The 12,762-nt window shown below is 39.9% G+C and overlaps 2 protein-coding genes across 5 annotated transcripts in view; one reads left to right on the top strand and one right to left on the bottom strand.

Moving 5' to 3' along the window:
• cacna2d4a (calcium channel, voltage-dependent, alpha 2/delta subunit 4a) overlaps nt 1-12,762 on the top strand; it is a 114,925-nt gene that overhangs the window by 36,685 nt on the left and 65,478 nt on the right. The gene's annotated exons all lie outside the window — the stretch shown is intronic.
• lrtm2a (leucine rich repeat transmembrane protein 2a) overlaps nt 1-12,762 on the bottom strand; it is a 46,868-nt gene that overhangs the window by 15,022 nt on the left and 19,084 nt on the right. For 2 of the 3 annotated variants that reach the window (XR_014768946.1, XM_084710507.1), the window contains exons 3-6: nt 4,007-4,233; nt 2,828-2,953; nt 2,151-2,239; nt 1,115-1,272 (exon numbers count right to left, since the gene is read on the bottom strand). Coding sequence is in view for 2 of the 3 variants with exons in the window: in XM_084710507.1 (XP_084566633.1) it covers nt 1,115-1,272; nt 2,151-2,239; nt 2,828-2,953; nt 4,007-4,233 (600 nt within the window). In the remaining variant the exon portion in view is untranslated. Of the gene's footprint in view, nt 1-1,114; nt 1,273-2,150; nt 2,240-2,827; nt 2,954-3,878; nt 4,234-12,762 lie in introns of those variants that run through there. The other variant, XM_084710508.1, reaches the window with a different exon arrangement.

The following is a 12,762-nucleotide window of genomic DNA, read 5'->3' as shown; positions in this document are numbered from 1 at the left end:
ACTAGGATGAGTCATACATCACTTAACACACACACAGAGTTTGCTGTGCCCTCTACACTAAGTTGGAGATAGCCTCAACTAAGCCCTTCTATAATTCATGAGATGACATGCCTAGCTTCACCAGAGCTCTAGTGCATGTGTGGAAGAGAGAAATATCTGAGTCACTAATTCCCACAGGCGGCAGGAGGGTGGGGGGGTCCACTTTGTTATCATCACATGCTGCATTTGTCTCACATAGCGTTCGTCTCTAGGTTGCATGTTCGAAAGCCATTGATCTGCGCCTTCAGATACGTAAAACAACAGAAACAAGGAGGATAATAGAAAGGCGGAATGAAGAAAGTGGTATTTAGCCCCCAGATGCTTTTTTCTCACTGTGTGACAAAAGAATCCTCTCTGCAAACAGAGCTTGCTCTCCAGATATCTCCAAATATCCCAGCTGCGTGTGCTTAAAGTGGTTTGCAGAAGATGGAAGTCAACACAGGCTGCTGTCACTAAGCATTTCACACTTGTTCGGTGCTTTGTCTTACTTTCCAGAACACATATCGTGCATCATCTACCCCTTTTAACAGCTAACTGTCATGCTTTCATGTTCGACTACGAAATGTCTCCTTGTAATTTTCTCTGCTGCTCTGATGATTATTAAATTATCATGTCCACTGTGTGTCGGTGCCGTCTGAAGTGTACCGAACTGAGCTGAGTAGAGGAGAGCCCAGCAAAGCAAAAGAGAGCAGAATGGAGCAGAAAAGAGAAGAGATGCTTCATTAGCGGGGCAGCTGAGGCCCGAGGCGCTGAGGTGAATGTAGATTTTTACACATGAAGAGAGAGCGGAGAGCAGCTGTGGTTATCTGATGTATTAACAGCCTGCAGAGACATGTGGGTAACACACACAGTACACACACAATGAGCGTGGTAATGTGCATTCACACTCAGATGCAGTTATATTATGCTGCTAGAAGCACAGGCTGGCATGCACAAATAGAAACGCACACGTAGCTACCTCTAATCTCTAGTTTCTGCCCGCTTCTTCCTGACTCTTTGGCCCTCTTGTCCTTTCCTCTAATTGAAATCAAACGCACCCTTTCAAAAGCTCCAGCAACATACATCAAACATCTACCTCTGTACAGCAGCCACTCCATCCAGTGTTTGAAATCACGGAGGTTGCAGTCGCATTCCCAGGGGTTGTGTCCCAGTTCCAGGTGTTGCAGGTTGGCAAGCGGCTCAAACGCTGCCCTCTCCAAACCGTGAAGCCGGTTACCCGCTAGAGACAGCCACCTATAAAGTAATCAGAATGAAAGTAACCTTGTGGCACTGATTTAAAAAAGGAAGTCACTATGTGTGCTGTCCTGCTGCTATTGGGCAATCATTCCATATTATCATACGTAGAATTCATTGTACTTGTATATTGATGATATGATGGTATCGTGTTGTCATTTTACAAAATTCTGTCGTCGAAATTAATCATTCCAAAGCAAATTAAGATAATTTATAAGCATTATATTTAAGGAACCAACATATTATATTGAAATCACAATGTAGCCAAGTGCAATATCCAAATCGCAGAAGCTGCAGTTTTTTGATAAAGGTTAAGGTGTGAAAAAACAGTCTGCACTGTCTGCTTATAGATACTGATACTTATTGACAATCTTATTCATACAACTCACCATAATTTAGTGCAAACAATAAAGACCCAATATAAAGATGTGAAAAGATTCAGCAGTTATTTTATTACTTCTTTGCAGAAGTTAAATTGATTCCTGAGTAACTGCATTTAGCTGCCCACACTTTTAAATGTTTTGCCATGTCAGCTGTTTATGTAATATTTCATAAATACCCTTAACTGTTTTTAATTTTGTGTTTAATATTTTAATTTGGCAAGGACTTATATGTATTTCAGTATTGACCAGTTGATACCATCCCTATTTCTTACACAGTCATTCTGTGCTACAGGAATATTGTCAGGGTACAGACGTCTGACTAGGGATGAAAAATAATTCATGTCACAACAAACCATGATGAAATTCCTCATGATTAGTGTTTTTTATTATCTTAAAAACCATGTACAATTCCTGTGCTTTGAAAAACTGCCCAGAGCACAGTGAGAGCACATTTATTCAGACATGTCAGTGGACAAAGTGTGCGTTTATGTCTACCTGAGGCTCTGCAGCTCATCCAGTAGCCCCAGAGGAACAGAGGACAGACCATTCAGGGACAGATCCAGGCTCTGAAGACCTCCTAAACCCTGTAGAAACATTAGTACGAGCTTTTCATTTATCCGTCTTTGCTCACACTACAGTACCTACAGTTCTGTATGATGCAGATTCCCCAAAACTCATATTAATATTTTTGGCTTCTTTCACTGTTGCCAAGAGGCACAGCGAGCATCACATGAGGGGCTAATCTTGTTTAATTTAGGGTCCCAAGTGAAGTCATGACACAAGCTCATCCTGCAGACTGCTTTGGTTCAGATAAAAGTGGATGAAAGTGTTGAGCAAATGGTTTATTACTAATTTAACACCTGGAAGAGAGCCCAGTCAGTCATATATCTGCTCAGGTTGGCTGTACTCCTAAATAAAGTCTGTAGAGTCCTCGCCCAGGAGTTGAGACAGTGTATCAGCAGTGGTGTCAGCATTTTGGGGGACTGACTCATCTGATAGTATATAAACAAGACTGGTACATGCATTTCTAGAGGGGATATTCTATGAGTTGTACTACATAGCACAGTGTACTCTATGATTCCTAGTGGGAATAAAGCATTTTCTTGTCTCATCAGTTAGCTGTACCTTAGACTGTAACTGTATAAGTTGTTTTATTATTATACAGTGCCTACCTGGAAGAGTTCTCTGTCCATTACTGTTAGTGAGTTGTTGTGCAGAGTCAGTCTTGTCAGGTTGGACATGTCTCTGAATAATCCAGCGGGTAAATTATCCAGATAGTTATTAGAGAGGTCCAACTCCTGAAATACACACACACAAAAAAATTTCACTTTTCAATTTTGAGATACTCATACTTAAATATATCCAATTTATGCTACTTTACACCTCTACACCAAATTTCAAAGGGAAATAATTTTTTTTACTTCACTACATTTATGTATGTGTACAGTTTCTTAGATTTTACATAGAAAACAAATGATGCATTGTTATAGATTAACAACACCATCACAGGTATCGTGTACTGCTTGTACGTAAATACAGGATCTAAGTACTTATACCACTGTAAAAAAAATTCAAAAAGCCTCTTGGAGAGATATAATGCATAAGGCCTTGAAGAACCTTTAAAAATAGACTAACTGCTACAAAATCTAATGCACATTTCATACCTTAAGCTGACACTCCTACTCAGAATAAATGAGCTTGTACAAAAATCTGCATACTATAGATCAATGTAACAAGCTGGCTGTTTTAATAGCTTCACAGTAGATAGATGCTGAGCAGCGAGAAAGAAAATGTCTTTCAGTTCAGCTAATTAGGGAACTGACCTTTGGGAAATATATATATTATGCAGCGATACAAAGAAAAGCCCAGAGACCGGACTTTCACAAGTTAGCAGATAAATAATCATTCATTAGGCATTGACATTGAATTGATCAAATCCATTGTATCTGATGTGCTAAATAACAAACAGTAATAGTATTTAAGGTTGGATGTAAACAGTTGTCAGAGGTTGTAGCTAGTGATGTTTTTTATGCAGCCCTTTTGGCAGTTGCAGTGACTATTCATCATTTTTTGCTCTTGTATTTTAAATACTAACTTGGCTGTGTTTTGCACACTATATGCTAATGGTGAATATCCCTGCAAAAACCTTTAAAATGCCAACTTTTCTTAACTTTTCAGACTGGGTGCAGAGGTTGTCTGCAGTTTTCTCGGTGTGAGACTCACCATACAGTATCAGTTATTGTCCTGAGGGAAATTCAGCGTGCGAGGTCACCGCACAACGCCACTGTAAACAACAACACACACCACATGTTCAAAACCTTCACTACAACAGTAAACAACCGGCTGCAGACCTCTAGAGAGGAGAGGTTAGCGAAGGCAGAAGCTCCCAGCGAGGCAAGCTTGTTGTTGGCGAGCAGGAGAGAGCGACTCCCTGGAGGCAGGAGGTGAAGGGGAGGCAGGGACGAGAGACCCCGGCCCCCGCAGTCCACCAGGCCATCTGAGTAGCAGAGACAGGGAGTAGGGCAGGAGGAGGCCAGCGGCAGCAGTGCTGCCAGGAGGCAGAGGACACAGAGGAAAACTTGAGGAGGAAAAGGAGAAGGAAAGAGAGAAAAAAGACATGATTATTTAGTTTTTCCAGTCAATTAGCTTTTCAGTCAAACGAATCAGGAGAATGTGTACAAATGGACTGCAGAGAAAGTGAGAGAAGTAAACAGATGTGTAAAGAGGCCTGAATTAAAACATGGAGTCAAAACGGATCTTGAGTACACATGGAGCACATTTTCTGTCACAGAGGTTTTTAAAGTTGTCTAGAAAAATGCAAAAAACAGAAACAGACAGACTACATGAGGGAGGAAACAGCAGCTCTGTCTAATGAAATACCTTCCGATGCCGGAGGCGGGTTTGATATGCTATTTAAATGCTGGAATTACGCAGGAAATTTCCACTTCCACCATTTTGTGCCACAAAGCGGGGCTGTTCATGGATGTTTAAACTTTGCGAAACCAAACCACAGCAGTCTGAGTCAGCCTGTTTTTGTGATCAAAAATCGATCATTTTGTCTTTGCCTACTCATCCAGGAAAATCCTGCTTAAGCCATTTCATTCTCCCTGAAAGATCCCTGCAGAACCAAAACATGGCCAGAAAAGGTATATTAATTGTTCCTGTGTGTGTGTGTGACAGCAGTCTGTTCTGGTCCTGCAGAGTCATAAAACCATCTCTATCTGTGGTTAGGAGTAAGTGTGTCTGGCTTTGTCTTTTTTCTTTGTTTCTTTGTGTGTGTGTGTGTGTCACAGCAGCTTGAGTGACACTCACGAGGGAAATCCCCTCTGTTTTATTGCATTTTCAACTCATTGTTTTCCCGCAGACTACAGTCATCTCACCATTTCCACTCATTAACTCGGTTTCGTTCGTTTTTTTACTCTTTCATTCCGTTTCAAGTTTTTGTTTCTGGCTTTCTTTTGCCTTCCATCTTTCATTTTTTGCTCCTTTTCTGCCTTTATTTGTATTATCATTTATTAATTTTCATATTTATTTGTTTCTCTGCTTGTCTGTCTTTCCATCTGTCTGTCTGTCTCTCCACTCTGTAATTCCCTCTGTCCCACTCGAGTCTCTTTATCTTTCTCATTCTCTTTCACTCAGAGTCTCTCAGCGCTGCTCTGTATTCCCTCAGTGTCTTGTTACAGTGGCTGACTTTGTTTCCATCCAATGGCTTATCAGCACGACTTACGCTTTATCTCTCTGTTTGCGAGAGTGTGTGTGTGTGTGTGCAGGCATATGCTTGTGCGTCTGTGCGTGCGTGTGTGTTAAGCACCAACAAAGCGTGATATTAAGAAAACTACTCCGTCTAAACTCCAGACACAGACACAGCACTTTTTACTTCCTGCTTCACCAGCAGATTTCATCACTTGCATCATCTGCATATTATTAGCATCTATTTCACAGTGTGCCATTGCCTTTTGTCACACTTTGTCTCACCCACTCCCTGTTGTTGTATTTTCTCTCTCTGTGAGTCCATCTGTTTGCTAAATTTGCTTATTTTCTCTCTCCTTCCTCTCACTCACATTCAAGAATGAATTCCCTTTCACCACGCATATTCGCCGTCTGGCTCCGGGTGTGATGAAACTCTGTGAAACAGCCCTTTACTGCTCAGTCCACATCGTGTTATGTGATATAAAAAAAACAGAAGGACATGATGAATATCAGAAGATATGAACGATTGCGTAATGAAAGTCATATTATTCTTCTAAAGTAACTTGACTTTCTTCGGGGCCTCTGTATCTCATCAATGATAAAATATGAAGTTTGAAATGGAGCAGTGAGAGAATTGAGAGGATGCTTTATATCTCTTATCCCATTAGAATCATGTTTCATTCCCTTTAAATTGGTCATAATTAGACTTCCAATGAGAACAGAATGTAGGAAATTGCCAGGAAATTGCAGTTTCATCACTGTATAGACAGCGAACTTAAGTCTAATTAATTATAAATGATGAGTAATGCATTCAGAATGAAAAGAAGGGCTGAGAAAAATGTCTAGACCACTGTATTTGTGATCTTCAAAGACTTCACGTATTTATTGAGAACTTGTATCTACATAAGATCAATAGCTTTTTGTAGAGAGTTTAACCAGTTCAGCTCAGACTTAAAGCTGGGATGGGCAGTTTTTCAATTGCTGGGAATCGCTGGGCCAAAGTTGCATAATAACCTAACCTCAAACACTTCAATGATCTGAGTGAAAAGTAGATTCCTGCTCTGCCTCTTGGTTTTGTTTTCAGGCTTTAGAGAATCTAGCCCAGGACGGGTGACTTTGGTCAATCACAGATCAGTATGTAAGACAGTTGATTGTTAAGTCTCATTAGCAGAACTTCAGTATTTGACAACGTGGGAATGAGACAATCAACTAACCTTTAATGAAATATCACATTAATTGTACGCAGTTAAGCTTCATTAGCAACAGCTGTACTAACACCGCTTGTGAATTAAGCTGTTGAAAATGACGGTTGCTGAATAATTTATAACCTCTTCAAATGCATCAAAAATATTGTTAAAAGAATAGTTTGACGTTTTGGGAAATACAAAGCCATCCAGCAGCTGGTTAGCTCAAAATAAAGACCGCATTTGAGGAGAAACGGCTTGCATATTGAATTCTGTTTTTACAACAGCAAATGTGCATATGAAATGTTTGAGTGGAGAATGAATATTTATAGATTACACTGGAAAAAGGTCATTGTTGGATGAACACACAAACGAATTAAGTTTTTTTCAAATCAAGTTAACAAGTTAGAGTAACACAATTGGTTTGAAAAAAAAAAAATTTATCGTGGAATATGTATATTTTTAAGTTGGTCCAACAGTTCTCTTTTTTCAATGAGTTTCCATTGGCATCAGACATTTTATTACAGCACATTGTGCTTTGTTGAACCCTCTAGAAACTTTATTGTATAGTTCTGAGATTACAGTTTTTACCGGCCAGACAGAACATGACCTCCCTCAAGTAGGACACTGCTTCATTTTACATTCTGAAACAAGATTGCTCAGACAGTAAGGAGTGGCCTTGTGAGAAAAATCAGTGTGAACTCTCTCCTGTTCCTGAATCCGTTATCCTCTCCGCTCCATCCTACAGTATAATCCTAATCTCTGGGAAAATTAACTCCCCTTCGTAAAATGGAAGAAAGGAGAGATTTGGAAGTATCCTGAAGCGTCCTGTGCCGTCTTACTTTGTAGTGGAAATGCTTCAGAGGGCCAATCTTTTACTGAAGCAGCTCAGGAGGCATCTAGGAGGATTTTGCTGCATAGTGGCTGTGAATTTCCCATAGCAGGTTTGAAAAGGTACAGTGGTGCAGCAGATTTGTGAGGACAATGTAGCTCAGAGGTAGAAGCATCGTTACACAACTGTGAGAGAGTCAAAGAGCTGTGCAGAGAGAAATAGTGTGTATTTTGCTGCTTCTCCCTCATATGATGTCAAATTTCAAATTGCGGTCATCTGTTTTGCACCATTCATCTCTCAAAGCCTGTGCTATGGGCTTTATTTTGCAGAAAAGTATTCTTTCTCTCCCCTTTCTCTTCACACCACAACCCCTCTCCCCTCTCCTCTGTCTGTTACTGTACACTATAACTCCCCCCACCACCCCACCACCACCCTCCCTCAGTGCTGAAGCCTATCTTCCAACATTTATGAGTGGTTTTAGCTGCTCTCGTGGAGGAGGTGGCTGTTGTTTTGGCTTATTTTAGCTGCTCCAAATCCTTTCTCTGCTATAGCGCTCCACACAGCCAAACCAGAAGGAAAACATTCAGCCAGAGTCAGAGCGAACACAGGGAGGTTCAGTCCAAATAAGTTTAAGTGGTTCTGTGCAGTTTAATTCAGTCCAAACAGACTTCAGACTGAATCTTTTATAAGAATCCCCAAACACATGCCGTAAAAAGTGCTGACATTTTTGGCAAATGTAGGCTGGCAATGCTCTCAGCGATGGGAAACAAACTAAGACAAGGCATTAAAATGCAACAAGATGTTCCTGTTTGATTGAAGCGAGACTTTCTGAGGCAGCTCTTAGAGCTGAATTGCCCATAAGACTCCCAACACCCCCATCTAGTTGTCAGATGTGACACTTTTTAAAAGATTTACAGTCCAAGCAGTCCAAGACTGAGCAATATTAATAATCACATTCAAATTCGCTTGCTGCCTTTGTCTAATTTTTCACCCTACTTTGTCACTTTAAACTTGCAAATTAATCAGCTTAATGAAGATCCGCGCTATTATTTAATATCACTTTCTGTTATTGCCTGGGTGGAGGATCTTTCTAAGTTTTTTTAAGCTTGTTTACTGGTACACTCATGTACAGTCTGTGCATGTGTGTGGTTTAGTTTAAAGGGATGCAAATGACACATTAATCATAGTTAATCTTTGAGTTGGGATAATTAACTGCCACTGTGTGTTTGCATGCTCATTTGTATATGTGTGTGTGTGTTTCAGTACTTATTTAGTTTCTCTATCTGTAGAGAGTTGCAGGATTATAGTATTATGCTTTATCAGTTTATTAGGATCCCTGTTAGCTAACACCACGACGTCAGCTAGCCTTCCTCGGGTCCAGAGCATATATCATAAGCTGAAAACAATTTTATATATTATATATATTCAGCAACAACATTTTACTTAGAAAAAACAATTAGCAAATCATAAAACACTGCTGACAAAAAAATAAATAATAACTTTGTTCAAACAGTTAAAAAGTTTTGTTTAAAACACTCAAAAACAAACAAAACTTACCAACAGAATGTGAAGAAATTACATGTCTAGTTGCAAAGATGATTAGTGAAGTTAGCATGCTAACCAACTAGTCCTAGCTTATCCTAATTCCACTCTGCTCAACAGGCAATAGTCCATCAGCTATTTCAGTGCTCTGAGCTCCCAGTCCAGGCAGACCGTAGTCAGCTAACAGGACTCTGCATGGCTAACTGAGCTAAATAGCTAACAGGAGTGCAGTTAGCAGTAGTTACCAGTTACTGTGATGATTTGCTGTCCCTCATGTATTTGGAGTATTAATCTGACAAGTGGTCAGTTATCACATCTTATCACATATCACATCTTTAATTGTGGAGAGCTCCTTTTTTTTCCTCTTTGGCTCTTTCATAGCTCATACACAGGCACATCTTTTTTTTTTAATTACTGTAAATATGTCATTCCTACTGTTTTTGACCTTGTAGGCGCAACACTTAGACTATATTAAACTGACTCTGGTGTCGTATAACTTATTTTGTCCTGTAAATGTGGTGATGTTTGACAGCATCGCCTAGGCAACACTGCTTGACAGCTCTGGGGCCTCAGCTGTCTGTAAGTTTATATCCAGGGGCCTCCGGGTGACACTGGACCCAGCGATGATGTCACCACCACAGGCACTTCTGTTACTGAGCCCAGTTGCATGTTACCAGAGGCCAAGCTGTTTTCCATGCAATCAACAGACTTGCTGCTATCTTATTACTAGAACGACCAGCTGTCCTCTGTGCAACACACTCGCCCGCCTGCCTGCCTGTGTTTCTTAACTGTTTAATGTTTTACATGGTCCTCTCCTGCAGGAGTCTGACCCAAATCTATCCTGCTGCTGCAGCAGGACAGGGTTTAGATTTGACTCCTAACAGGAGATACTTGACCTGATATAACATTTACAGCAGATAAGAACTCCTGAGTGTCCTCAGTGGGAATTGTTGCCAAGCAGAAAAAACATATAATTAAAGGTGCAGTAACCGATTCTGGAGAGAGATATTTGATTGTTGAGTCTCATTACCAGGTTGTGTAATGCTTACATTTTGGGTATGAGACTCATCAGTCAGCTAGTTTACCAAGCTGTGACTGGGCAGAGTCTCTGGTCACAAGCTACATTTTCTGAAACCTGAAAACAGAGCCAAGAGGAGGAGCAGAAGTGTAGTGTTCTCTCAGTGCACTTGAATTATGTTATGCTTAAAGGTTATTATGCAATTTTTGTCCAATGACACCAAAAATAAACTGCCCATCCCAGTTTTAACAGTAGAGCTCAAATGATTCAGATTTTTTCTTTCTTAGGTAACTATAAGATTAATAACTTAATTTTTTTAGTCATGGTTGGACAACATTTGAAACAATTTGAAGGCATCACCTTCTGCTATAGGAAATTATGATGAGCATTTTTTTTAAATTTTTTTCTTAAAACGATCTGTAGTCGCTATGGAAGAGTATAAGGGCCAGGCAGAAAGAACTCTCTTTATTTTGCATTTTTAAAAGAAAGTCATAATGATGCGAATAAACTTGAACTTTCCTGATTTTTCAGCAAAAATCAGAGGAAGTTTTTTGGGAGAGGAATTTTGAGAACCAAGTTGAAATGTTTGGAATAAAGTTGAAATGTTTAGAATAAAGTTGAATTACAATTTCAACAAGAAAATCAAAAAGGTATTTCAACTGTATACTTGACATTTCATCTTTACTCTTAACATTCTGACTTCATTCTCAAAATGCAGAAAAAAAAAACAAAAAACTGTGGCCCTGCCCTATTGTAAATTATGGCCCTAATTAGCAGGCATCATACTTGAACTAGTTGAATTCTGTGTTAGCATTTATCTTTTTCTGCGTAGTATAATGCAAAATGTTAACACAATTGAATAAAAAAAGAATTTATATCATCGGTGTGCCTTAAGAGACATGATGGATCTGTGTATATGTTCCTTCAGCTGTTTGAGTAACAGAGACAGCTATGAGGAGAAATATCTTAAAAGTTATAATTCAATATGATTAATTATCTCCCATCTATATTATCTCAACACACTGTGTGGCCTGTTCTTCTCCAGCAACAGTGTCTGTGTAATTTGTCAGAGGCTGTTATAGAACATGTCTGATCTCCCCTGTAACCTGAGACCTCATTTAGTCAGCAGATGGAAAATAGCCAGCCAGTGTTTATGTGTGTGTGCGCCCTCGCCTTGAGTGTTTGTGTGTTTGAATCTCTATATACACTTGTATACCATCTCACTACATGCACGTCTTTTCTGTCTAAGAGGTACAAAAGAATACACAACACATATTCACATATAATATCAAGGTCCCGGTGGTACCACTGCGATATTTCAACGTTGACAAGGTAATGCTGTGTTACTGTGGCAACCAAGTGCTTTAGACGGCGTTCAAAAGAATAGAGGATACATAGGGAGAGAAGTTTGCGTTCACATCAAATAACGTCATTTAACCCACATTATCTCTTTTCTCGTACACGTACAACCTTTCTGCATGATTCTCAGGCACAATATTCTCTTACTCACACAGGAAGTCAGACACACACACACACACACACACACCAGACGCTGACACACACATACAGCTACCGAGGACAAGCAGAAACAGGGTGGAGGGGTTTAGGATGTACTCCTGGCGACAGTGTGATGAGAGGACGGTCCAAAGTCTTTATTTCTTACACTCTTAGAAATAAGGGTTGCAAAAGGGTTCTTCCTGAAGAGCAGAGGTTCTATCCAGAATCATGTGCTTATGAAGAACCCTTTTTTGAAGAAAGGCCTCATCAAGAGTTCATTTCAAGATTGGGGGTTCCATTAAGAACCCCTTTGAATCCAAGGAGCCCTTTATGGAAGGAAGAGCTCTTCAAGGATTCTTGACAGAGTGTTGAAAAATGTTTTCTCAGTTTAAACATTGATAATCGTAACATAAATTGTTAAAATGATAGATGACCACGATATACAAAATATGGGATTTAATAATTTTTTGCCTCTTCTGCAGGATACAATATCATTCTTCATAGAACAGTCGGAAGACAAGATAGTTATGAGTGAAACCCTTATAAAATATCTCTGGTGGGTTCTCCATGAAACCTTAGAAATATAAAAGGGGCTTTCGGTAGAAGGGGTCCAAGTAGAACCTTTGTAAAAGCACCAGGAACCAAAAAGTGTTCTCTTATGGGGAAAAACTGAAGAACCCTATATGGTTTCTAGATAGCACCTTTAAGTCTAAGAGCATAGTCCCTGTGGGATTACTTCCCATATTTCTCTATTTCTGTCTGTCTCTGTTTACTCTTGTCCTTATCTCATCTTCCATTTCACTCCCACCTACTCTCTGTCTCTGTCTGTGTCTCCCTTGTCCATTTCTCCTGTGATGAATTCTGCGTCGGTAAGACAGAATCATTATTTTGACTTGAAGCGGCGAGTGGGTAATATGTAGGCTGATCTGCCTGTCTAATTCATGCTATCTGTATCAATTTGTAGAGACACACACACATGCACACACTAAAGCATGGCCCATGGGGAACGAATGACATGCAGTGACATTGTTTTGGTGATAGTGGCTGTTAATTAGTGAGAGTGACAAGTAAGACAACGATAAAGGGAGAGATAAAGGGATTTAAACAAAGAGGAAGACAGGAAAAACAAACTATAAGTCAAGCATAGCTTGATGTTACATATTTCACTGTAACACAATGTCTTTGGTGGATGTACTATTGCTTTCTACTGACCACCCAACTGGGCCTCAGTCCAAGGCCGAATACATTCAGAATTTGGAGAGAAACTGAAGGACGCTTGGCTTTTGATGTCACATCCTCATCAGTGTGACTGGAATAAAATAGATTCTGCCTTGGACGTGTGAC

Source organism: Lutjanus erythropterus, chromosome 22, assembly GCF_056507025.1.
Source record: "Lutjanus erythropterus isolate fLutEry1 chromosome 22, fLutEry1.hap2, whole genome shotgun sequence".
In the NCBI taxonomy this organism is placed as follows: domain Eukaryota; kingdom Metazoa; phylum Chordata; class Actinopteri; order Lutjaniformes; family Lutjanidae; genus Lutjanus; species Lutjanus erythropterus.
This window is presented reverse-complemented; position numbering and strand designations above follow the sequence as displayed.